This window comes from Oryx dammah, unplaced genomic scaffold (assembly GCF_014754425.2).
Source record: "Oryx dammah isolate SB20612 unplaced genomic scaffold, SCBI_Odam_1.1 HiC_scaffold_9, whole genome shotgun sequence".
Taxonomy (NCBI): Eukaryota; Metazoa; Chordata; class Mammalia; order Artiodactyla; family Bovidae; genus Oryx; species Oryx dammah.
The window spans coordinates 3,354,386-3,378,639 of NW_024070193.1; the positions used below are offsets into that span (position 1 = coordinate 3,354,386).

The window sequence follows — 24,254 nt, forward strand, 5'->3', positions numbered from 1 at the left end:
CCACTCCCCGCGTAAACTGGTCTTTAAAAATTCGTTTATTCAAGTGCAAGGTTATCACATTTGGGCCAGAGAGACCTGTGCCCAGCCCGGCTGGCAGAGAGCCTGCTCCTGCTTGAGGCACGCTGCCATGGCCAGACACAGCTTTTGCCAAAGCAAGATCCATTTTCTACTAGCATCTTTTTCACTTAATATTCAGCAAGCATGTATATATTCTTTAAGTCGTTTTCCGTGGCTCAGGAGATGCCGCAGGTTCGCCACAATTTCCCTCCTGATGAAAGGGCCCTGCGGTACAGGGTCCAGTTCATAGGGTCCCAGCGCCACCCCTCCAGGCGCTGCCGGTGGACTGGCCCATCCAGGGGAGGCTTCAGATAACGCCCAGGGAGCTGCAGGACAGGGCCGTGGTGTACCTTCCTAGGGTTCCTTCAGAATGAACATCTTATTGCTTTCCTTTTAATTACAATGCTGAATGAACACTGGAAATTAGAGCAACATAGAAAAAGTTTTAATTTTTTTTTTTTTTTTTAGAAAAAGTTTTAATTGATAAAATCACTTAAAATCCCAATACCCAGAGGTCAACAATTACATTTTGGTGACTGTCTTTCTGAGTACTTTATTCACACACACATCCAAATGTTACTCCTGCTGGTGCATATCCTGCTGTTAAGTTTTTATTCAGCTGTGTGTCATGGAATTCTTATCGGCGAATATAGACTTTGATTCTCCTCCTCAATGTGTGTAGTGATTCGACAGGTTAGTTTAACCTACCTTCCGTTAACAGGTTGCCAGGTTTTTCTTTTTGGTGGGGTTGGGGAGAGTTGTTATAAACAACGAAGGGAACACATGTGTACATCAGCATTGCACTCATGATAAATTCCTACAAGAGCAACTATTGAAATCAGGAAAGCACGAGCGGACACTGGTGGTCTGGTTCGGTCCCGAGGGCTGCAGATGGGCCCTGTCCGCATGAAGCCTGGAGTGCCACGACCCCGCCCCTCTAACAACCCCCCTCTTACAGGTTGGCCCGCATTCTTGTCCGCCTGCCGGCACTCAGGCTGATGAGTTCCAGCATAACGGAAGAGCTGTTTTTTACTGGCCTCATTGGCAATGTCTCAATAGACAGCATCATCCCGTACATCCTCAAGATGGAGACAGCGGAGTATAACGGCCAGATCACCGGAGCCAGCCTATAGCGCACAGCCCGCCCTGCCGGGGCCGCCGGGGCCGCCCAGACACAGACAGTAGAGTAGTGGTGTTTTGGTATGTGCAAATACTCCAGTATGTTAGCTGTTTCCCACCTGGCTTCTCCTTATCTGTTAGTCCCAGACAGTAGCCACTAAAAGACTCATAGGACTCTCTCCTGCCGTAAGAAATGTTTTAATGCCTTTTGATGAAGCAACAGATTTTTAAACAATCTTTTAACTCAGTTTGTATCCAGAAATTCTCAAAGGGCAAAAAACAAAAGCAAAGTTTTATAATGTCAGAGACTAGTATTAAAACTAAACCTAAGAGAACGGTATGTGTGTATATATTAAAATGTCCTTGGAATAGCTACTAATGACCAGGGTAATAATACTAGCACTTTCTAAGCACTTCCTATCAATGTATAATGTTAGCAACTCCTTGCCAATGTGCAGGGCAGATGGAAAACTGTGTCTGTCTTTTGCCGAAATGCTAATGGTTTCTGTGAAAATGCAGTGGGTACGGGAGACAATCACTTGTTCAGGGAGCGAGGCGTCCTTCCTGACCGCGCGCACGCGCTGCTGCTGTCGGCTGAGCCCCAGGCGTGAAGGAGGTGGCGGTGCGGGGGCCCACGCGTGCTGGTCTGAACACGAAGCTTCCTCGGCCCGAGCGGATGCTGACTGGCTTCCCCGGTCTGTGATGGGCCTCCGCAGGCTCCCCTGTGACTGGTTCTCAGAACTGGATTCAGCCAATTCCCACGGCAACCAAAAAACATCACTGCATCACCTCCGCCCCTCACGGCAGATGGAGTGGTCTGCCCAGCAAGTGCAAGGTGGGCCTTCTGAACCCATGTCGGGACCTCCCGCCGCCCGTCTTCAGGGGAGGGCCGGGAGGGCTCTTGTCTCCGCGGTGCACACCCCACGCCTGGCCAGGCAGCAGCCACGGTGGAGCCACGCGGCACAGCTCTCAGCGTCTCCAGGCCCAGCACCACCTCAGGCGGCGGGCTTCTCGATGCTCCTGGTGCGGCACACTGGGGTCCCCCGGGGCTGCGTCCACAGATCACCCCTGGAGTGTGTTAGGCGATGGGTGAAAAGGCAGGCTGCCTGCTCCTTAAAAACAACCTTTAACCCCAAAGCCATCTTAGTGACCGTCGTCGTATTAAAACAGAATGCAGTTGTTGGGAAGTTAACTGGAGAAAGGTGCTCACAGATGGCCCTGGTTGCCAGCAAGCAGCAGGTTTCTACTGGGAAGCACAGCAAGGCTGCATCAGGGGTCCGCACTGTGTGTGGCCCAGGTTAAGTACAGCGTGGCCAGGTTTGCAGCTCTGAAACCTTCGGATCAGATGGTCCCTCCTAGGCCCAAGGCAGACGAGCAGCAGTGGGGCAAGACGCCGGGGAGGGAAGGAGGGTGCCGGGCCACTGCATGGGCTCAAGGCAGAACCAGAAGGCGCCCCATCACTGTCAGGAGCACTTAAGAGTCATTAGTGGGAATTAAGGGAACAGATATTCCTGTTTGTATCTCATTATAGTTTACTGTTCACGCTTTGAAGCAAGTCTTAGAGAAAGTGTAGTACCCATTGTAAAATGATGGAAAGGATTTAATATTGCCAGCTTACGATTTTGGTTTTCTAACTTCAGAGTGACTTAAGTTTCAGAATTAAGCTAGGACACTGGCCAAGAGGGTGAGCAGGGTGGGTCTGTCATTTCTGCTTGGGAGGGGTTTTTGCAGAGGCACCTGAAGCGTTTGTGCACATCTGTCCTGATTTTTGGTGTGAGTGTGTCCGAGGGTCCTGTAGCAGCTCCCTGGGACACACGTGTCATCTTGTGTTACCTCTTCTAGGTCTGAGCTCTCAGTGATGGTGAGAAGGTCAACACTGGCCTGCTCTCTGGGGCATCATCCTGTCTCTGTGAGGCCTTTACACTCAAGTGGCCTTAGGTATCAGGGCAGCCTAGCCAAGACCTGGGCCAATGTGCTGTTGAGACAGGCTGGGAGTAGAAGGTGCGAGCGGCGGACAGTGAACGCTGGGATAGGCACGTGCCCCGCGCCCCCAGGACGCCCTGGGAGAATCACTGATTCTAACCGGGTCCTGCGCCCGAGTCCCCATGCTGCTGATGGCTGACTCCAGTAGACCATTCTGGGCTCTGAACACTCCTCTTCAGTGTCCCAGATCGCCTTGGCCTTACTTTGAAGTGGTCTTTTCCTTAAAACTCGGCTCCACGCTACCTGAATTCTCACCGCTCCTAAATCATTTCAAACCTTTTGACAGCAGGCCCATCCCTCTCCTGTCAAATTGGTTAAGAGGAGCCCAAAGTCAAAAATTATTTAGAGAGACTGGAAGCAAATACTTAGCCTCAACTTTCATAGGGTTCTTCACCCATTAGTACTTTGTGAGACTCTGATTCAGGGAAGAGAGCGTGCCCTCTGCATCTGAGTGAAACAAGCCAGGGTCGGGGTTCTTGGCGGCCTATTCACACCTGCCTTCTGGTGGCCCCGCCGCAGAGCAGAGGGGACGAGGGCACCTGAGGGAGGGCGAGGATGGACGTATGGTGCTGCTTCCTGAGGACGCGGGCTCTGCTCCAGGGGCATCTCAGATAGCGGGGACAGTTACATGTTGAAATGTGTGGAGTTCATTACATGTAACATAACAAGATGACATAGAGAAAGACCAAATTACTCAAGCAGGTATTTTCCAAGGTATTCCTGAGAAGTATTTTTAAGGAAGGGTGTGGTTTTGGGGGGAGGGGGGTCTACATTATTTATTTCCCACCCTCTGCCAGGAGGCTGTGGTCAGGGCCCTTCTGTTGTCCAGGTTTTTGGATCTGGTCTCTGTGCAGTCACTCTTGGGTGTTGTGTGATCACCCGTGAGAGGCACTGGTCTCTAGCCCGTCAGTATTAAACGTGGACTCTGGCGAGGGTCGTGCTGGCAGAGCCAGATACCCGCTGGGCTCTTGCAGTATCTAGGGCTTTATCCTAGCCCGTCGGGGGAACGCCTAGCAGAGCACTCTGGCTTCCACCCAGCCCTCGGCCTGATAGGCAGCCCTTGGCTGGGGACCCAAATTCCAGGGCCTGAGGATAGATAAGAGCCTAAGAGCATCCTGCCCGTTTTCCAGGGGAAGTGGCCTTACGTGCGGTAGGGCTACAGGTGACATTTCAGCTCCCCTGAGTCCAGGCCAGGGAAGGTGGCATCTTCTGATGTGCACATCTTTACCCTGGAGGCTGCTGCCCTCCAAATCTGGGAAGGCCCAACAAGGCAGGACAGCCACCCACATCCTCCGGGGCCCCACTTCCCTTCTCCACTGATTGTGTGACTCTGAAAATGTCTTAACTTTGATGTCAATTTGCAGAGTCAGCCTCTCCTCACGAGAGGGTGGTCTGAGTCTTTTGTACACAGGGTCCTGGGCTTCCTCACCCATGCCTCCTACTAGCCGGCACTCCTATGTGTCCAGCCCTGGGGTCCCTTCGCTGGCGTTATGCGTGTACAGATTTATAGGCTTGTATGACTGACTGAATGTACATGTGTTTATACCTTCTCTATATGTACAGTGTATATAGCATATGTGTACATAGGTGTATATTATGTATACAGACACACAGCCACATAGCCAGACTTCCCTTACGTCTTAGAGAATCTATGAGAGAGTGGCTGCAGTCATTGACGTGGGTGCTCCCCGGTCCGTCAGCAGGATGGATTTGCTGACATTTTCCTTGGGGTGAGCCTGGCTGGGAACGGCTCTGCCCTCTACCAGGGCCAGGAAGCTGGAAGACATTAGTTTATCCCAATGTCCAAAATGAAGTGGGGATCTTTTACCTAGTTGCTAGACATCTATTTATGGCCTAACTGGGAGGACCTTGGCAGGTAGTGGTGTCAGCCTCCCACGTACTCCGAGTCCAAGACCGAGAACAGACTGCGTGGTGGCCCGTGACTCCCAGTGTGGTGGAAACAGCCCACACGTGCTCCGGGACTCAGCCTATGACCCTCTCTCTAGCACAGCTGCAAGACAAGTATTCTTTAGAAGCAAGCATGACTGCTGAGCTAACTCCTGTGGCATATAAATGACAGATCTTTTATTTCTCTACCTGTAGCATGTGAATAAAATTCACTGCCCTGATTCCTTTCTATAAATTATGATTCTAAAATTTTAAAATTTCAGATAAAACTTGCATTCTGGTACAGATACATACCTTAACACTACAGATGCGAAATTGTCCTTGTGCAGGTCTGTTCCGATGAACTCTCCCCGTTAATCGAGCTTTAAGCTGAGACACCGCACTCGGGAGCCAGGGCCCAGCAATAGTTGCTCACGCAGCTTTAGCAGGAGACGTGAATGGTGGGAAGGTTGAAAGCTGGCCTGCTGAAAGAAATCACTGGATAAGTACGAAAACTCAAGAGACACCACAGGTTACAAAATGAAGCTTATTGAAACGTTTGAAAATAGCTCGTTGAGACCACAGTCCTCGGTGCCTTTGTGAGACGGTGGGTGTGCAGCCTTCGGCTTCCTGCGGCTTTGATGCGACAAAGCTCCACTTCAGTGGCCTCATCCCCTTCCCACGTCCTTACCTGTCGTGACAATCACACTATAGAAGGGGGCTCTCCAGGCAAAATGCAAGTGGAAGCTTAGCAGTCTCTAAAATGAATCTTCAGAAGTTCTCCTCGGGGCTATTTACCTTAACTAGTCTAGGAATAAACTCTCAGTTTTAAGAGTATTCTAGGGGTAAGGAATGTCTGAGATATGCTAGGAAAAAAGGCTCAGCAATATTTATCAATTGACAGACTGTGGTAAAGCTTAACACTTGGATAACATTTGGAAATATATAAAACATGGCTTTTCTTTAGAAAAGTATGTCATCAATTATTTTAACCACCAGAGCACTCACGGACTCCAATGCTGCTGCCACACACAACTCAAGAACTCGAGTATTTTTCTACAGTCTCTCTGTTCTCCCAGTTATCTTGTGAACCAGTGTTCAACTAGTTTTATATCTGAAAGCTGCACATTTTTCATAGTACAAACCATAGTTTTTACCTGTAGTTCAGAGCTCTCTGTTAAAATGTACCTGCATTACCAACCCTTTTAAAAGAAGTGTGTTAAAGGAAAATTTGCGTGTTACTTTCTTGGGACCGTTTCTGTAGCCTCTGCCCTTCACAATATATAGAATATATTGTTTATGCCATCACATTTTAATTCCAGGTTTAAAATCTGTTGAAAGCTGTAGCTTGAAATCAGCTTTGTTTACGTGATGGCATTTAAAAAACAGCATGTTCTTTTTAAACTGAATTTTATATCTAATCAATGTCTTCAGTCTTGAAGAATTTGCATTGTTGTGTTTGTATATAGAGTATTGCAGTGCATGAATTAGCTTTATGCATTTTATTAAATGCTGTTTCAATGTGGCATTATTGTTGTGGCTTAATACTACTACCTAAATGAGGTTTATACTATTAAAAGTGAATTAAAACTAGTAACGTACATCCTGCCCTTCATTTCTCCTCATAACGGTAATAACATCAGTAACCCTGAAGCCCAGCAGGTGGCAGGGAGGCACCTGGTTGCCGGAGCCATACGGCTCTCACCTCTCCGTGCTCAAGGGTCTGCTGGGCTGTAAGTACCTTCAAGGGAAGCACTGGCGAGACCGTCTCCTCTGCATCTTCCAGAAGCCACGCAGACCTTTCTGGAGAACACAGCCTGTGCCACCGGATGCACAGACACACAGAGCCAGGCTTCCTGGAAGGGTCTCTGCCATCCAGGGGGTAAAAAACAACCCCTTGTTGCGTCATCTGATGCTTCGTTTTACAGGTGAGGATGCTGAGGTCCAGTCTGACTCGTGGCAGAAACCACTGGCAGCTTTAAATGGCTTTGCCAAGTAGAAGTCAAAATGAAACTCAAATGGGTTACTTCAGTAGAACAAGGCCAAAAACCGTCCAGTGAACAGTGCTTATGCAAATTAAAGTATATCCATTATAAGATCCTCATAGCAATCTTCTCTATCATCGCTTCCGATTTCTGCAAATTTTAAACCCATCTTTCTGTCCCTATTTAAAGTAGGAAAGGAGGAGAGAGCAGCGCCCCGGCAGGGCAGTGCGGATGCAGCCTGCTGCCGACGACACAGTCCAGGACAGCAGCGCGCGGCTGGACATCCTTCTCTAGAGAGGGGCCCGCACCTACCTTGGTTCGGGGTGATCCTCCTACTTAGCCGAATAGGGCGCCCGCGTGGCCATGGCGGGAAAGGCTGTTTCCGTGAGGCTGTCTCACTGCGTTCTGGAGACGGTCTGGAAGGGCACCCACTCTGACAAGCCCAGCCGGCCAGAGCGAAGGCCCTCAGCGGGTGTGGCGCCAGAAGCAGGGCGGGGCCGAGACCCCACCCGGGGAGGCGGCAGGACGCGGGACAGGCGCTTCCCTCCAGTATTTCAGGAACGCCACCCCAGTCATCAGCCTGCGGCCGTTCAGGAGCCTGCGCATTGCTCCTCAGACCCGCACGCCCACCTCCCTCCCAACCCGCATATTCAGACCATCACCCTGAATGCGGAACTGGTACAAAATCACAGTGAACCATCACCCGAGCATCAGGTGGGAAGAGCGCCAAGCTTGTATTACAGTGAGATCAATCTGCAGCGTTTATACACAACAGCTCTCGGGGCGCGCTTGGGGTCAGCCCAGGTCCCCTCTCCTGAGGCCTGAAACCAACACGACGGCGGCCGGCGAGGAAGGAAGTCCCAGCCAGAGCCCGCGCAGGAGGCGCTGCTCCGCGGGGGCCCGGCGGGCAGGGAGCGTCAGTGCACAGGCTCCCACCGCGGCAGCCGCGGGACCCAGACGCGTGTCTCCAGGCGCCCCTTCCCGGCCCCGAAGCCCCGTCCCCGCCGAAGGCCCAGCGGACGGGCTCACACGGCGCTGCTCAGTGGCGCGCCCTCCACGGCCGTGATGGCGCAAGGTGTTCACTGAGCAGCTTGGCTGCACCCCGCCTCATCCCCCCCGCAATGTGCTTCCACACACGAGCATAAAGGGGACCCTTTTATTGCAAAGCGGTCGTCAGTCTCTCGGGGCACAGAAGCGGGGCTCTCGGGGCCTCAGTCCTGGGCGCCGGCTCTCAGGGCGGCCTGGAACTTGCCGGTCATCTCCCTGGGCAGCGGCGCCACGGCTGGGCAGGGCACCTGGCCCTCCACCTCGCAGATGCACTCCCGCGGGCAGTACTTCCGGGGCCCGAAGTGCGCTGGGTGGGAGAGCTGCTCGCGCTCCTGCCGCTCCCTCCGGAGGGTCTCCCTGCGGAGAGCAGAGCGCAGGAGGGGTGGGCGCCGCGGGGCGGGGAGCCCTGCCCTGCGCCCCAGTCCCGGGCCGCGGAGGAGGGCGCGCAGGAAGGCTGCAGCCGGGACAAAGGGGGCTCAGGGCCCCGTGCGCCGCCTCAGGACAGCTCTTCCCCCGTCCCTCACTCCACTCTTGAAACAAAAGGGACGCGGCACAGCAGGCCTGGGGCTGCTCCCCACTAGGGCCCACCTGAGGCCCCAGGAGGGACATGGTCGCAGCCACCAGGGCAGGGGTCCCAGGAGCTTAGCCCCCTGTGCACCCAGGAAGAAGGGCCTCGGGCCGCCCCCTCAACACCCCTCCGTCCACCCGACCTCCGGGCTAGGGACGCCTGCGCCCCTCCAAGTCCAGCCCAGCGACTCACTCGTTCTTCCCCAGGATCTTCTTGACGTGCTCCATGATCTCCTTGTTGCTCTTGGTCTCCACGTCCACGAGCACTTGCTCCCCCGAATCTGGAGCAGGAAGGGAAGGAAAGCGGGGAGAGGGCTGAGAGGGCGGCAGGACCCCGCTCAGTCTCCACCGGTGCTGGACGGGGGTGTGCGTTCAGTGGAGAATTCTAGCAGTACAGCAGGCGTTTACGTAACCCACAATGCGGCCTTTTGCATTTCTGTAGTTGTGAACACAGATAAACCAGGTATACACAAAAGCATACATTCTGTCTTAAAGGAAACAACCTCTACGTTCATGGATAGAAAGATTTAATATTGTTAAGATGGCAGTCCTAGCCAAATCGGTCTATGGATTCACTCTCCAAATCCTAGCAGATGTTTTTGTAGAAACTGAAAACCATAGCTTTAAATTCACGCAAAGGACCCAAAATAGCCAAAACAACTTTGACCAACCCCCAAATAGGAAAACATTTCACTTTCCAGTTTCCGTTTTACTGCAGGCTACAGTAATTGCCAGGTGGTGCAGTGCTAAAGACTTCTCCTGCCCAACGCAGGAGATGAGGGTTCAATTCCTAGGTCAGGAAGATCCCCTTGAATAGGAAATGGCAACCTGCTCCAAGATTCTTGCCTGGGAAGTTCCATGGGCAGAGGAACTCGGCGGGCTACACAGTCCCTAGGGTCCCAAAGAGTCAGACATGACTGAGCGTGTACACACACCCACCCACCCCCAAAGGCTCTACAATCAGGTCAGTGTGGTATGAGCACAAGAACAGACTACAGAAATGGAACCCAACTGAGTCCAGAAATAAACAGAACATTTATGCTCAACTTCTCAGCAAAGAGGGCAAAACAACTCCATGAGAAAGAAGAACGTCTGATACAAGACCCGGTTTCTGCCTGAAGGACTCTTACAAACGACCCAAAGGAAAAATGGGCTAAATACCTGAATAACCATTTAACAACGAAAACGGATGCTAAGCACATGAAAAGATACCCAGTATCATCAGTCACTAGAAAAATACAAAATAAAATCAGTGAGATATTAAGGGGCTAATTTTTTAAAAAAAAAACCACAATACCAAGTGTTAGGATGCAGAAGAACACTCAAAACTTTCGTGAATTACTGGTAAAAATGCAAAAAAATATTATAGCCATGTCAGACAGGAATGAGGACACAAAAAAGATTGGAAAGAAGTAAAACTCACTATGTAGAAGGGATGACTGTGTACGTAGAAAATCTTAAGGAATTTAGCAAATAAAAACTACTAGAAATGTGAATTATCAGGGTTACAAGACACTAGACCCACGTATCAAATCAGCAGTACTTCTATAAGGCTGTTTGATGCTTAACCAAAGAACAGGAAAATGAAACTGAAAACTAATGTAAATTGACAGAAAACATACTCAAAACTATTAAATTACTATTTAAGTAATTTAAATTAGTATTAATTCTGATCAAAATAAAATCCCAGCAAGCTTTTCTTCCCCTAGAAACTGGTAAGCAAATTTTACAGTTAATACAGAAATGCAAAGAACCTACTGTTTTGCCCAGAGTCCAAGTACCCAAAACTGAGAGAACAAGACATCCACAGCAATGCAAAAGCATAAAGGGGTTTATTGCTAGCTCGAGCCAGGGCTCCTGTCACATCCAACAGAGTGGAGTAGAACAACAGCCCCGAGCCCAGATTTTCAGCAGTATTTGTAAGTTTAGAACAAAGACTGGGAGTTGGCAAGGGTTGATTGGCTGCAGGGGTTTCCTGGTATTTACTGATTGGCCACTTATCATCCCTCTGACTGGCCAGAGTTACCATCTCTCTGAAGCCCCAGAAGCATGACTCAGGGATTATTTTTGGCCTAGTGCACCTCTCTGAGCCTGTCATGGCTCTGGCGAGGCTGTAACACCGACAAGGGCCAACTTTAATCTTGGGGGGAAAGAAAGGGTGGAAGGACAAAGTTGGATGCACACTACCTGATCTTGACACGTTTTTTCAATTGACAAAAACCAACACAGTGTGCGTAGCATGAGGACACACACAGAGCAGTGAGAGAGGATGGCGAGTTCAGAAACTCCAGCAGCCAAAGCAGTCTTAAAGAAAACCAGCTCAAGGAATCACGCTCTCTGACATGAGATCACATCAGAAAGCTGCAGCGCTCCACACTGCAAGGTGTTGGCACAAACACAGACACAAATCAATGGCCCACAAAAGCGACACCAGAAACACACCTGCACAAATCCACCACAAAGGAGGCAAAATATACAATGGAGAAAAGACACTCCCTTCCGTAAGCGGTGCAAAGAAAACTGGAGAGCAACAGGTAAAAAAATTAGAACGTCTTCTAACACTATCACATAGATAATAAACTCAATATGCATCAAAGACCAGCTACCACAAAATTCCTCAGTTCAGTTCAGTTCGGTCGCTCGGTGGTGTCCTACTCTCTGCGACCCCACGATTTGCAGCACGCCAGGCCTCCCTGTCCATCACCATCTCCCGGAGTTCACTCAGACTCAGGTCCATCGAGTCCGTGATGCCATCCAGCCATCTCATCCTGGGTCGTCCCCTTCTCCTCCTGCCCCCAAGCCCTCCCAGCATCAGAGTCTTTTCCAAAGAGTCAACTCTTCCCATGAGGTGGCCAAAGTACTGGAGTTTCAGCTTTAGCATCATTCCTTCCAAAGAAATCCCAGGGCTAATCTCCTTCGGAATGGACTGGTTGGATCTCCTCGCAGTCCAAGGGACCCTCAAGAGTCTTCTCCAAACCCACAGTTCAAAAGCATCAATTCTTCAGCGCTCAGCCTTCTTCACAGTCCAACTCTCACATCCATACATGACCATGGGAAAAACCACAGCCTTGACTAGACAGAGCTTTGTTGGCAAAGTAATGTCTCTGCTTTTGAATATGCTATCTAGATTAGTCATAACTTTTCTTCCAAGGAGTAAGCGTCTTTTAATTTCATGGCTGCAATCACCATCTGCAGTGATTCTGGAGCCCCCAAAAATAAAGTCTGACACTGTTTCTACTGTTTCCCCATCTATTTCCCATGAAGTGATGGGACCAGATGCCATGATCTTCGTTTTCTGAATGTTGAGCTTTAAGCCAACTTTTTCACTCTCCTCTTTCACTTTCATCAAGAGGCTTTTTAGCTCCTCTTCACTTTCTGCCATAAGGGTGGTGTCATCTGCATATCTGAGGTTATTGATATTTCTCCCGGCAATCCTGATTCCAGCTTGTGTTTCTTCCAGTCCAGCGTTTCTCATGATGAACTCTGCATAGAAGTTAAATAAGCAGGGTGACAATATACAGCCTTGACGTACTCCTTTTCCTATTTGGAACCAGTCTGTTGTTCCATGTCCAGTTCTAACTGTTGCTTCCTGCCCTGCATACAGATTTCTCAAGAGGCAGGTTATGTGGTCTGGTATTCCCATCTCTTTCAGAATTTTCCACAGTTTATTGTGATCCACACAGTCAAAGGCTTTGGCATAGTCAATAAAGCAGAAATAGATGTTTTTCTGGAACTCTCTTGCTTCTTCCATGATCCAGCAGATTTTGGCAATTTGATCTCTGGTTCCTCTGCCTTTTCTAAAACCAGCTTGAACATCAGGGAGTTCACGGTTCACGAATTGCTGTAGTCTGGCTTGGAGAATTTTGAGCATTACTTTACTAGCATGTGAGATGAGTGCAATTGTGCGGTAGTGTGAGCATTCTTTGGCATTGCCTTTCTTTGGGATTGGAATGAAAACTGACCTTTTCCAGTCCTGTGGCCACTGCTGAGTTTTCCAAACTTGCTGGCATATTGAGTGCAGCACTTTCACAGCATCATCTTTCAGGATTTGAAACAGCTCAACTGGAATTCCATCACCTCCACTAGCTTTGTTCGGAGTGATGCTTTCTAAGGCCCACTTGACTTCACATTCCAAGATGTCTGGCTCCAGATTAGTGATCACATCATCATGATTATCTGGGTCGTGAAGATCTTTTCTGTACAGTTCTTCCGTGTATTCTTGCCACCTCTTCTTAATATCTTCTGCTTCTGTTAGGTCCATACCATTTCTGTCCTTTATCGAGCCCATCTTTGCATGAAATGTTCCCTTGGTATCTCTAATTTTCTGGAAGAGATCTCTAGTCCTTCCCATTCTGTTCTTTCCCTCTTATTTCTTTGCATTGATCACTGAAAAAGGCTTTATCTCTTCTTGCTATTCTTTGGAACTCTGCATTCAGATGCTTATATCTTTCCTTTTCTCCTTTGCTTTTCGCCTTTCTTCTTTTCACAGCTATTTGTAAGGCCTCCCCAGACAGCCATTTGCTTTTTTGCATTTCTTTTCCTTGGGGATGGTCTTGATCCCTGTCTCCTGTACAATGCCACGAACCTCATTCCGTAGTTCATCAGGCACTCTATCTATCAGATCTAGACCCTTAAATCTATTTCTCACTTCCACTGTATAATCATAAGGGATTTGATTTAGGTCATACCTGAATGGTCTAGTGGTTTCCCCTACTTTCTTCAATTGAAGTCTTAAGTTGGTAATAAGGAGTTCATGATCTGAGCCACAGTCATCTCCTGGTCTTGTTTTTGTTGACTGTATAGAGCTTCTCCATCTTTGGCTGCAAAGAATATAATCAATCTGATTTCGGTGTTGACCATCTGGTGATGTCCATGTGTAGAGTCTTCTCTTGTGTTGTTGGAAGAGGGTGTTTGCTATGACCAGTGCATTTTCTTGGCAAAACTCGATTAGTCTTTGCCCTGCTTCATTCCGCATTCCAAGGCCAAATTTGCCCATTATTCCAGGTGTTTCCTGACTTTCTACTTTTGCATTCCAGTCCCCTATAATGAAAAGGACATCTTTTTTGGGTGTTAGCTCTAAAAGGTCTCGTAGGTCTTCATAGAACCGTTCAACTTCAGCTTCTTCAGCGTTACTGGTCGGGGCATAGACTTGGATTACTGTGATATTGAATGGTTTGCCTTGGAGACGAACAGAGATCATTCTGTTGTTTTTGAGACTGCATCCAAGTACTGCATTTTGGACTCTTTTGTTGACCATGATGGCTACTCCATTTCTTCTGAGGGATTCCTGCCCACATTAGTAGATGTAATGGTCACCTGAGTTAAATTCACCCATTCCAGTCCAGTTTAGTTCGCTGATTCCTAGAATGTCGACGTTCACCCTTGCCATCTCTTGTTTGACCACTCTCAATTTGCCTTGATTCATGGACCTGACATTCCAGGTTCCTATGCAATATTGCTCTTTACAGCATCGGATCTTGCTTCTATCACCAGTCACATCCACAACTGGGTATTGTTTTTGCTTTGGCTCCATCCCTTCATTCTTTCTGGAGTTATTTCTCCACTGATCTCCAGTAGTGTGTTGGGTACCTACTGACCTGGGGAGTTCCTCTTTCAGTATCCTATCATTTTGCCTTTTCATACTGTTCATGGGGTTCTAAAGACAAGAATACTGAAGTGGGTTGCCATTCCCTTCTCCAGTGGACCACGTTCTGTCAGACCTCTCCACCATGACCTGCCCGTCTTGGGTTGCCCCACGGGCATGGCTTGGTTTCATTGAGTTAGACAAGTTTGTGTGATTAGATTGACTAGTTTTCTGTGAGTATGGTTTCAATGTGTCTGCCTTCTGATGCCCTCTCTTGCAACACCTACCATCTTACTTGGGTTTCTCTTACCTTGGGCGTGGGGTATCTCTTCACAGCTGCTCCAGCAAAGCGGTGGCTGCGCAGGCACAGGAGGGCCTAGAGGAGCTATCCCACTTTGAAGGTCAGCAACGGCAGCGGTAAGGAGATACCCGTCGTCCAAGGTAAGGAGCAGCGGCTGTGCTTTGCTGGAGGAGCCTTGAAAAGCTACCCCACGCCCAAGATAAGAGAAACAAAATTCCTAAAAGAAGATAAACCATGAAATCTCAGCAATTTTTTTTTAATCTGTGTCCTAAAACAAAGCAAAAATAAACAAACAGGGAACCTCCTTGGTGGTCCAGGGGTTAAGAATCTGCCTTGGAAGTCAGGGGCCGTGGGTTTGATCCCTGGCTCAGGACCTAAGATCCCTCCCACATGCCGTGGAACAACTAAGCCCATGTACCACAACTGCAGAGCCTGTGTGCTGCAACTAGAGAGTCCGTGTGCTGCAAAGAGCCTGCGTGCTGCAGCCAAGGCCTGATGTAGCCAAATACATACGTGAAAGTGAAGCCGCTCAGTCGTGTCTGACTCTTTGCAACCCCATGGACTGTAGCCTATCAGGCTCCTCGGTCCATGGGATTTTCCAGGCAAGAGAGCTGGAGTGGATTGCCATTTCCTTCTCCAGGGGATCTTCCCGACACAGAAATCGAACCCAGGTCTCCCGCATTGCAGGCAGACGCTTTACGTTCTGAGACACCAGGGAAGCCAAATACATAAATACTTGTTTAAAAACTAAAGACACATGAGTCTGAGCAAGCTCCGGGAGTTGGTGATGGACAGGGAAGCCTGGTGTGCAGCAGTCCGTGGGGTCGCAAAGAGTCGGACACGCCTGAGCAACTGAACTGAACAAATGGGACCTAGTTAAACTTAAAAGCTTCGGACACAGCAAACCAGAAAACAAAAAGACAACCTATGTCGTGGGGGGAAATAATGGTAAATGATACGATAAGGTGTTAACAATTAAAATATATAAACAGCTCACACAACTAGGTATCAAAAATAAAAACTGAAAAAAAATGGGCAGAAGAACTGACATCTTTCCCAAAGGAAATGTAAATGACCAACAGGCACAGAGAAAGATTCTAAGATAATCTCCAGAGAAACGCAAATCAGAATCACAATTAAGCTATCACCTCCCGTTCGTCAGAATGGCCATCATCAGAGACCCCACGCACAAGGGTTGGGAAGGATGGGAGGAAACGGTGCCACTGTGCCATGCTGCTGTTTAGTCGCTAAGCTGCCTGACTCTTGAGACCCCACGGACTACAGCCCGCCAGGCCCCTCTGTCCACATGTTGAATGTAAACTGGTGCAGCTACTGTGGAAAACGGTACAGAAGTTTCTCAAAATACTAAGCATAGAATTACCACATAACCCAGCAAGGCCACTCTTGGGTATACATCTGAAAAAACAAAACTTACTTTAGAAAGGTCCACGCACCCCAATATTTGGAGCAGTGTTATTTAATACAACTGTCAAGATGTGGAAGCATAAATCGACAGATGAAGGGGGTCAGCTGTGCTGTGCGTGCACACACACACACACACACACACACAATGGGATATTACTTAGGCATAAAAATTTTTTTTTGCGATTTGCAGCAACATGAATGGAAGAGACAGCTCTCCATCTGGTGATGTATGGACATCACCAGATGGTCAAATACAGAAATCAGACTGATTATATTCTTTGCAGCCAAAGATAGAGAAGCTCTATACAGTCAGGAAAAACAAGAGCAGGAACTGACTGTGGCTCGAATCATGAACTCCTTATTGCAAAATTCAGACTCAAATTGAAGACAGTAGGGAAAAGCCATTAGACCATTTGGGTATTACCTAAGCCCTTATGATTTCCCTTATGATTATAGACTGGAGGTGACAAATAGATTCAAGGGATTAGATCTGGGAGAACTATGAATGGAGGCTCGTAACACTGTACAAGGAGGTAGTGATCAAACACATCCCCAAGAAAAAGAAATGCAAGAAGGCAAAGTGGTTGTCCGAGGAGACCTTACAAATAGCTGAGAAAAGAGAAGCAAAAGGCAAAGGAGACAGGGAACGACATACCCAACTGAATGCAGAGTTCAAAACAAACACCAAGGGGAGATAAGAAAGCCTTTTTAAGTGAAAATGCGAAGAAATAGACAAAAACAATAGAAAGGAAAAGACAAGATCTCCAAGAAAATTGAAGATAGCAAGGCAACGTTTCATGCAAAGATGGGCACGATAAAGGAGAGAAACTGTAAGGACCTAACAGAAGCAGAAGAGATTAAGAAGAGGTGCAAGAATATAGAGCAGAACTGAACGAAAAAGGTCTTAATGACCCAGATAAGCACGATGGCGTGATCACTCACCTACAGTCAGACATCCTGGACTGTGAAGTCAAGTGGGCCTTAGGAAGCATCGCACAAAGCTAGTGGAGGTGATGGGGTTCTAACCAAGATAATTAAGAAGACGATGCTGTGAAAGTGCTCCATCTAGTATGCCAGCAAGTCTGTGAGACCCAGCAGTGGCCACACGACTGGAAGCCACCAGCTTCCATTCCAATCCCAAAGAAGGGTAAAGCTAAAGAAGGTTCAAACTACTGTTCATTCGTGGTCATTTCACACGCTAGCAAGGTAATGCTCAAAATCATTCAAGCTAGGGTTCAACAGTATGTGAACCAAGAACTTTCAAGCTGTGAACCAAGAGGTACAAGCTAGATTTAGAAAAGGAAGAGGAAGCAGAGACCAAATAGCCAACAAAGGTTGGATCATAGAGAAAGCATGAGAATTAAAAAAACAAACAAACCATCTACTTCTGCTTCATTGACTATGCTAAAGCCTTAGACTGTGTGGATCACAACAAACTGTGGAAAATTCTGAAAGAGATGGGAATACCAGACCACCTTACCTGCCTCCTGAGAAACCTGTATGCAGGATAAGAAGCAACAGTTAGAACTGGACATGGAATGGACCGGTTCAAAATTGGGAAAGGAGTACGTCTAGGCTGTATATTGTCACCCTTTCTTATTTAACTTATATGAAGAGTATATCATGTAAAATCCTGGGCTAGATGAATCACAAGCTGGAATTAAGATTTGTTCATTAAGCCAGGAGAAATAACAATATCAGATATGCAGATGATACCACTCTAATGGCAGAAAGCAAAGAGGAACTAAAGAGCCTCTTGATAAAGGTGAAAGAGGAGAATGAAAAAGCTGGCTTAAAACTGAACATTCAGAAAACTAAGATCACGGCATCCAGTCTCATCACTTCATGGCAAACAGATGGGGAAACAATATAAAGTGACAGACTTTATTTTCTTGGGCTCCAAAATCAAGATGTGGACGGTGACTGCAGCCCTGGAATTAAAAGACGCTTGCTCCTTGGAAGGAAAGCTATGACACACCTAGACAGCATATTAAAAATCAGAGACATCACTTTGCCAAAAAAGGTCCACATAGTCAAACCTGTGGTTTTTCCAGTAGTCATGTACGGACGTGAGAGCTGGACCATAAAGAAGACCGAGCACCGAGGAACGGATGCTTTGGAACTGTGGTGCTGGAGAAGGCTCTTGAAGAGTCCCTTGGACTGCAAGGAGATCCAACCAGTCCATCCTAAAGGAAATCAGTCCTGAATATTCATTGGAAGGCCTGATGCTCAAGTTAAAGCTCCCATACTTTGGCCACCTGATGCAAAGAACTGACTCACAGGAAAAGACCCTGATGCTGGGGAAGATTGAGAGCAAGAGGAGAAGGGGACGACAGACGATGAGATGGTTAGATGGCATCACTGACTCAACAGACATAAGCCTGAGCAAACTCTGGCATGCTGCAGTCCATGGGGTCACAAAAAAATGGACATGACTTAGCGAATGAACAACAACAATGTAAGTGAAATAAGTCAGACAGAGAAAGACAAATACTGCGCGCTATCACTTACTTGTGGCGTCTAAAAAGTACAACAGACTAGTAAGTATAACAAAAAAGAAGACTCACAGATACAGAGAACAAACCAGTGGTTAGCAGAAGGGAGCAGGACGGACAGAGGGGTGGTAAGGGGCAGGGTGCGTGAGATGCAAAGCATTACATGAAAATAACCTACAAAGATGCACACCAGGGGCACACAGCCAGTGTTTTACCATTATAAACTGCATATAACCTTCACAACTGTGACTATTTTGTACACCTGTGACTTATACTACTGTACATCAACTATACTTCAGTTTAATTTGGTTTTGGCCTTGTGTCTTGCAAGATCTTAGTTCCCCAAACAGGGACTGAACCCAGGCCTTTGGCAGGGACAGCGTGGAGTCCTAACCGCTGGACAGTCAGGGAACTCCCCCATGTAACCATCTTCAAGTGTAATCTGGCGGGTGTTAGCACTCTCACTATTGTGCAACATCATCGCTACTGAGGTTCCAGCACTTTCCTGTGACCCCAAATAGACCCCTTGTACCCGTGAAGCTGTCCCTTCCTCCTCTCCACAGCACCCCAGCCCCAGATAACCACTTCCTGTCCCGTGGCTTTGCTTGGGCGCCTCACACAGCTGGAGGCACACACGCCTTCCACGCCTGCCTTCTTTCTGTTGGCGTGCTTACAAGATTCACCCATGTTGAAGCCTATGTCGGTACTTCAGTCCTTTTCGTGACCGAATAATATCCCACTGAATGAATATATATATTGTTTATATATATATATATTATAATATATATTTTGTTTATCCATTCACGGTCAATTTTTTTTTTTGACAGAGACATCAAAGAGATTTCACAAGAGAAGTGACCATCTTTCAACACATGGTGCTACAAGAGCTGAATATCCCAAATCTCAAAAAATCAAAAATAAACCTCAATCCTTATCTCACTTAACACACAAATAACTAGATCACAGACATGAATGTAAAATCAGAGACTCTCCCCATTTTAAAGGAGACACAGGAGAAAAGTCTTTATGCCTTTGAGGAGGAGACATTGCTTGGCTAGGACACAGAAAGTACTAGAAAAAAGAAAACAGCTGAGAAGCTGAAATTCATCAAAATGAAAACTTCTGCTCTTCAAAAGACACCATTAAAAAAATGAAAAGCCCGCCACAGACGAAATATTCACACCACCTCATCTGAGAAAGGAAGTGAGTGCAGAATACACCCGCCACTCACCAGGAAGGAGCCCTCACCTTGTCAAATCTTTAAACAGACAAAAGATCCAAGTAGACTCTTCAGAAAAGAAAGAAATGAACGGCCAATGACACATGGAAAGACACTCGCAGGGAAGTGTAGACCGAGACGTCCGGGAGACACACCACCGTGGGGCTGGCTGACCCTGAAGGTGCTCGCGTGGCGAGAGGAGGGGCTCCCGCAGAACCGGTGAATGACTCCTGATGGGGCCACGGCGCCTCTGCAGATGCAATTAAACTCAAGGACCCAGAAACGGGCAGAGTCTCCCAGGCAACCTGGCACCTCCACTTTCCACGGTCCTTAGAGCTGGAGAGCCTCCCACGCGGTGGTCAGAGGCACGCGGGATGGGCAGGCAGCCGGCCGCCAAGGCAGCGCCCGAGGACAGAGGGAGACCCGGAGCCGAGGTTGGCGCAGCCTCGACAAGCTGGACACGGCCCGGGAACGCTTCCGCCCAGGGCCTCCAGGAGCAGAGGCTCTGCTGACAGCCCGAGTGTCCGCCCTGCTGGACCTGAGACCTACAGGACTCTCAGGTAAGGACTCCGTGTGGCTTGAAGGCCCCGAGCCCGCGGGGACAGGAAATGCAGACGAGCAACGGGAGCAGCTGGGCTGAGGCTGGGGGCCAGCAGGACCCTCAGCCTGCGCACTGCAGGCTGAGCGGCAGGGTCACCTGGGAGGCCTGTCTGGCGGCTTCTAATGACGCCGTGCGTCTACTCTGCGGACAAGCCCAGCCCGAGCCTGTGCCCAGGAGCACTGAGCACCTAGGTCCACAGAGGCGGCCGCTCGCAGCCCCCTCGAGCGAGGACGCCCTCTGCCCGGCAGCAGAGCCAAGTCCAGTGCCCGTGGCCTCGGTCCAGGACCTGCCGCTTCTGCAGAGCTGCCTGCTGGCCAGCCCCCTGGTTCCCAGCGCTGCACCTCCATCTGGGGCAACTCCTGTCCAGGCCTCCTTCCGGGGACGTCAGCCCTGCCGTACCATCTGAAGACTTTCCCTGCCCACTGCCCTGCCCTCCATAAATCTCACACCTGTAACTCTGTCTGGGTATCTGTCAAAAACCCAAATGTTCATCACACTGATCAGTAGTAAAAATGAGTGAGCTACGGATACGCACAGCGTAGGTGACTCTCGACACCACGAGAGAAAACCAGACACAGAGTCTCACATACTGTGAGACTCTAGATTAAGTCCTGAAACAAACAAAACGAGGTAGTCTTGGGCAGCCCTGGTGGTGCAGAGGATGAGAATCCGCCTGCCAGTGCTGGGGACACAGTTCAACCCCTGGTCTGGGAAGAGCGCACACCTTACTCAGAGCAACTAGTTGTCCGGGCCCCGCAACAAGAAGCGCCCGCTCACCTCAACTCGAGAAAAGCCTGTGCAAAGCAGTGAAGCTTCAGCGCAGCCAAAAATGAGTAAACAAATAATTCATCTATGGTGAAAGAACTGCCAAGAGCAGGAATTCCCTGGTGGTCGGTGCTTAGGATTCAGTGCTTTCCCTGCTGAGGGCCAGGGTTCGACCCCTGGTTGGGGAACTAAATCCCACAGGCCATGCAGTTTAGCCACATACACACGCCCAAAAGGAAGAACTGCTCATAGTGGTTGCCTCTGCTGGGAGTGGAAACTGACTGGAAAGACTGAGTCCTGGGGGAAGTCCTGGGGGACTTCCTGGAGTAGGAGAGATGTTCTGTCTTCACTGGGGAACGGTGACACGGGCCCTTCACATCCATCAGAGCTTATCCCTCTGTGCACAAAAGACCTGTGTGCATTATGGGTAAATTATCCCGCAATAAAGTTAGTTTTTTAAAACAACAACACAAATACAAGGACAGAATTGCCAAACCACCACGCTCCTCAGTTCCACCTTGCTCTATTTTTCTTTTTTCCCACTGTACTCATCTTCTAACAAACCACGTTATTGAGCTTCCAGTTCATTCTATCTCCTCCTGCTGGAGTATCATCTCTACACGACTAGATGTCTTTGTCCTTATGGCTCCCTGATACCCCAAGCACCGAGAAGAGTCCATGTTGAACCTGATACATATTTGTTGAATGAATGAAAGAACATCATCGATTTGTCTCCTGCTGCATTTCCCAATCTGCACTTCACGTGATTCTCATAACCGCGTAAGGCAGATATTTCGCCTTCCCCTCGAAATACGGAACGAGGAACAATACTTGATCAGAATGATTGAGGAGAGAGCCAGGCTAAACCACTGGCTCTGACTTCCAGGGACTGAGCCCAGTTGAAGGGAATCTTCACAATTTGTGCCTCAAGAGGACAGGAGAGCATCACCAAAGTGTGTAAGATCCAGAAAGGGGACACACACACGGTTCAAGAGAACACGGCCAGTGCTGAGGGACCCACCCTGGGAGACCCATCTAAGGTGCAGGGAGGCTTCCTGGGGGAGCTGGTACCCAAGCTGACTCTCAAAGGATTTATTTTCTATTTTAGCCGAGACAAGTAGGGGATTTCCAGCAGAGGGCCTGACATGAGCCAAGGCACCAAAGCACAGTGCAGCAGGGGGTGTGCCGAGACTGGCCTGTATGACGCAGGCCTGTAGGAGACGTGGGGCGGCAGGAGTGAGTTTGGCGGGGGTGGGGGGGGTGCGGGCAGAGAGGTCTTGGTGGCCGCCAGGCACCAGGTGCAGAAGCCGAGGTGACAGGACCAACAGGTTCACAGGGCTCCCCTCTCAGGGCCCAGTGAGGGCCGCACAGGAGGAACTCGCGGGAACGGCAGGCCTGGGCCGCGGCTGAGGGCCGCGTGCTCACTGTGGAGCCCTAAGCCATGGCCTAGCACTAAGATCACCTCCGGAATGACTGCGCCCCACTGTCACCGTCCCCAAAGCGCCCCCGGTCAGCACCCAGCAGGCTTCCTGACCCCAGGTGAGGCCAAAGTGCCCACCCCAGTGCTCACCCTCGAGGGCCCTAACCAAGCACCTAACGCGGCCCTTCCAGCAGGAATTTTGTCTTTAGGTGATAAAAACGCTACTGACCCCCGGAAGCGTGGGCCCTCCCTGGCCCGTCAGGTGCTGGCCCGCTGTGCTTGCCCTTCGCTCTTAATAAACTCACTCCTTTCTGAAATGCTCTGTGTCTGGAAATTCTTTTCCAACCCGCGCCAGACAGCCGGGACACTCACCCAGGTAGAACCGCAGGAAAGGGGTCGGCGTCATGTTCTTAAACAGCATGATCTGCACCCAGGGGTTTTTGTACTGGATCTGAGGTATGTTGAAAAACACGAATTTCCTGCAACACAAGAAATTAAACCCGTGAGAGTTTCTAACCTAAAACTTTATGTACCTGTGTATTCTTCTAAAGAGAAATCCAGAATTCTCATCAGATTCTGAGAGGACTCAGCCCCCTCAAAAAGGTGGAGTGAGGAAAAGCAGGTCACAGGAGTCTATTAACATGCTGTCTGAATGTAGGTATTGGGACCCCTGATTTGTCATTTAAGGAAAAGAAATCTATATCCTTACCTCAGATTGCACATTAACCTAAAACTCACCAAAGCAGAAGTATAAATACAAACATGAAATGTCCTTGGTCTCGCTTGGTGAGACAGTTACACAGTGTACTCATCTGAGAAGCTATATATCTCCAGGTGAGCACTTTATGTTTTTATCATCGTCATGAAAGTTGCTCAGTCATGTCAGACTCTTTGCGACCCCATGGACTATACAGTCTGTGGAATTCTCCAGGCCAGAATCCTGGAGGGGGGCAGCCTTTCCCTTCTCCAGGGGATCTTCCCAACCCAGGGATCGAACCCAGGTCTCCCGCATTGCAGGAGGATTCTTTACCAGTTAAGCCACAGAGGAACCCCAAGAATGCTGCAGTGGGTAGCCTATCCCTTCTCCAGTGGATCTGCCCGACCCAGGGATCGAACCAGGGTCTCCTGCATTGTAGGTGGATTCTTTACCAACTGAGCTATCAAGGAAGTCCTTAGGTTTTTATACCAATATTTAAAAATAAAAGGAACCATAAGAACAATCATGGGGAACACTCTTACAATCTAGGAGTGGATAAACCACTGAACTCAGAAGGTTTCAAACGCAGACTACTTTGATTAATTAAAACCTTTGCAGGATTCCCCTGGTGGTCTGCCATCGCAGCCTTTGTGTGGTGAAGGAGCTTGCATAACTCAAGCTATGCCATTTAGGGCCACCCAAGACAGATGGGTCACAGTGAAGAGCTCTGACAAAACATGGTCCACTGGAGGAAGCAATGGTAAACCACTCCAGCACTCTTGTCGCGAGAAGCCTATGCAGAGTATGAAAAAGCGAAAAAACGTGCCACCAGAAGATGAGCCCCCCAGACGGGAAGGTGTCCATTATGCTAAGAGTGGAGGACAGTTACTGATAGCTCCAGAAGGAAGGAAGCCTCTGGGCCAAAGTGGAAACAATGCTCAGTTGTGGATGTGTCTGGTGATGAAAGTAAAGTCTGATGCTGTAAAGAACATTATTGCATAGGAACCAGGAAAGTTAGGTCCACAAATCAACGTAAATTGGAAGTGGTCAGACAGGAGGTGTTAAGAGTGAACATCAACATCTTAGGAATCAGTGAACTAAA

General features: G+C 48.8%; 2 protein-coding genes across 7 annotated transcripts in view; one reads left to right on the forward strand and one right to left on the reverse strand.

Annotated features, from left to right (window-relative positions):
• The window catches only part of NR2C2 (nuclear receptor subfamily 2 group C member 2), a 109,705-nt gene extending 104,122 nt beyond the window's left edge, over positions 1-5,583 (forward strand). For 4 of the 5 annotated variants that reach the window (XM_040246695.1, XM_040246694.1, XM_040246693.1 and 1 more), the window contains one exon: positions 1,016-5,583. In XM_040246695.1, the coding sequence (XP_040102629.1) occupies positions 1,016-1,190 (175 nt within the window). In that variant the 3' untranslated portion in view covers positions 1,191-5,583. The remainder of the gene's footprint in view (positions 1-1,015) is intronic. The other variant, XR_005722141.1, reaches the window with a different exon arrangement.
• The window catches only part of MRPS25 (mitochondrial ribosomal protein S25), a 66,172-nt gene continuing 41,940 nt past the window's right edge, over positions 23-24,254 (reverse strand). The window contains exons 2-5 of one of the 2 annotated variants that reach the window (XM_040246699.1): positions 22,828-22,934; positions 8,839-8,926; positions 5,362-8,435; positions 23-473 (exon numbers count right to left, since the gene is read on the reverse strand). In XM_040246699.1, coding sequence (XP_040102633.1) covers positions 8,243-8,435; positions 8,839-8,926; positions 22,828-22,934 — 388 coding nt within the window. In that variant the 3' untranslated portion in view covers positions 23-473; positions 5,362-8,242. Of the gene's footprint in view, positions 474-5,361; positions 8,436-8,838; positions 8,927-22,827; positions 22,935-24,254 lie in introns of those variants that run through there. The other variant, XM_040246700.1, reaches the window with a different exon arrangement.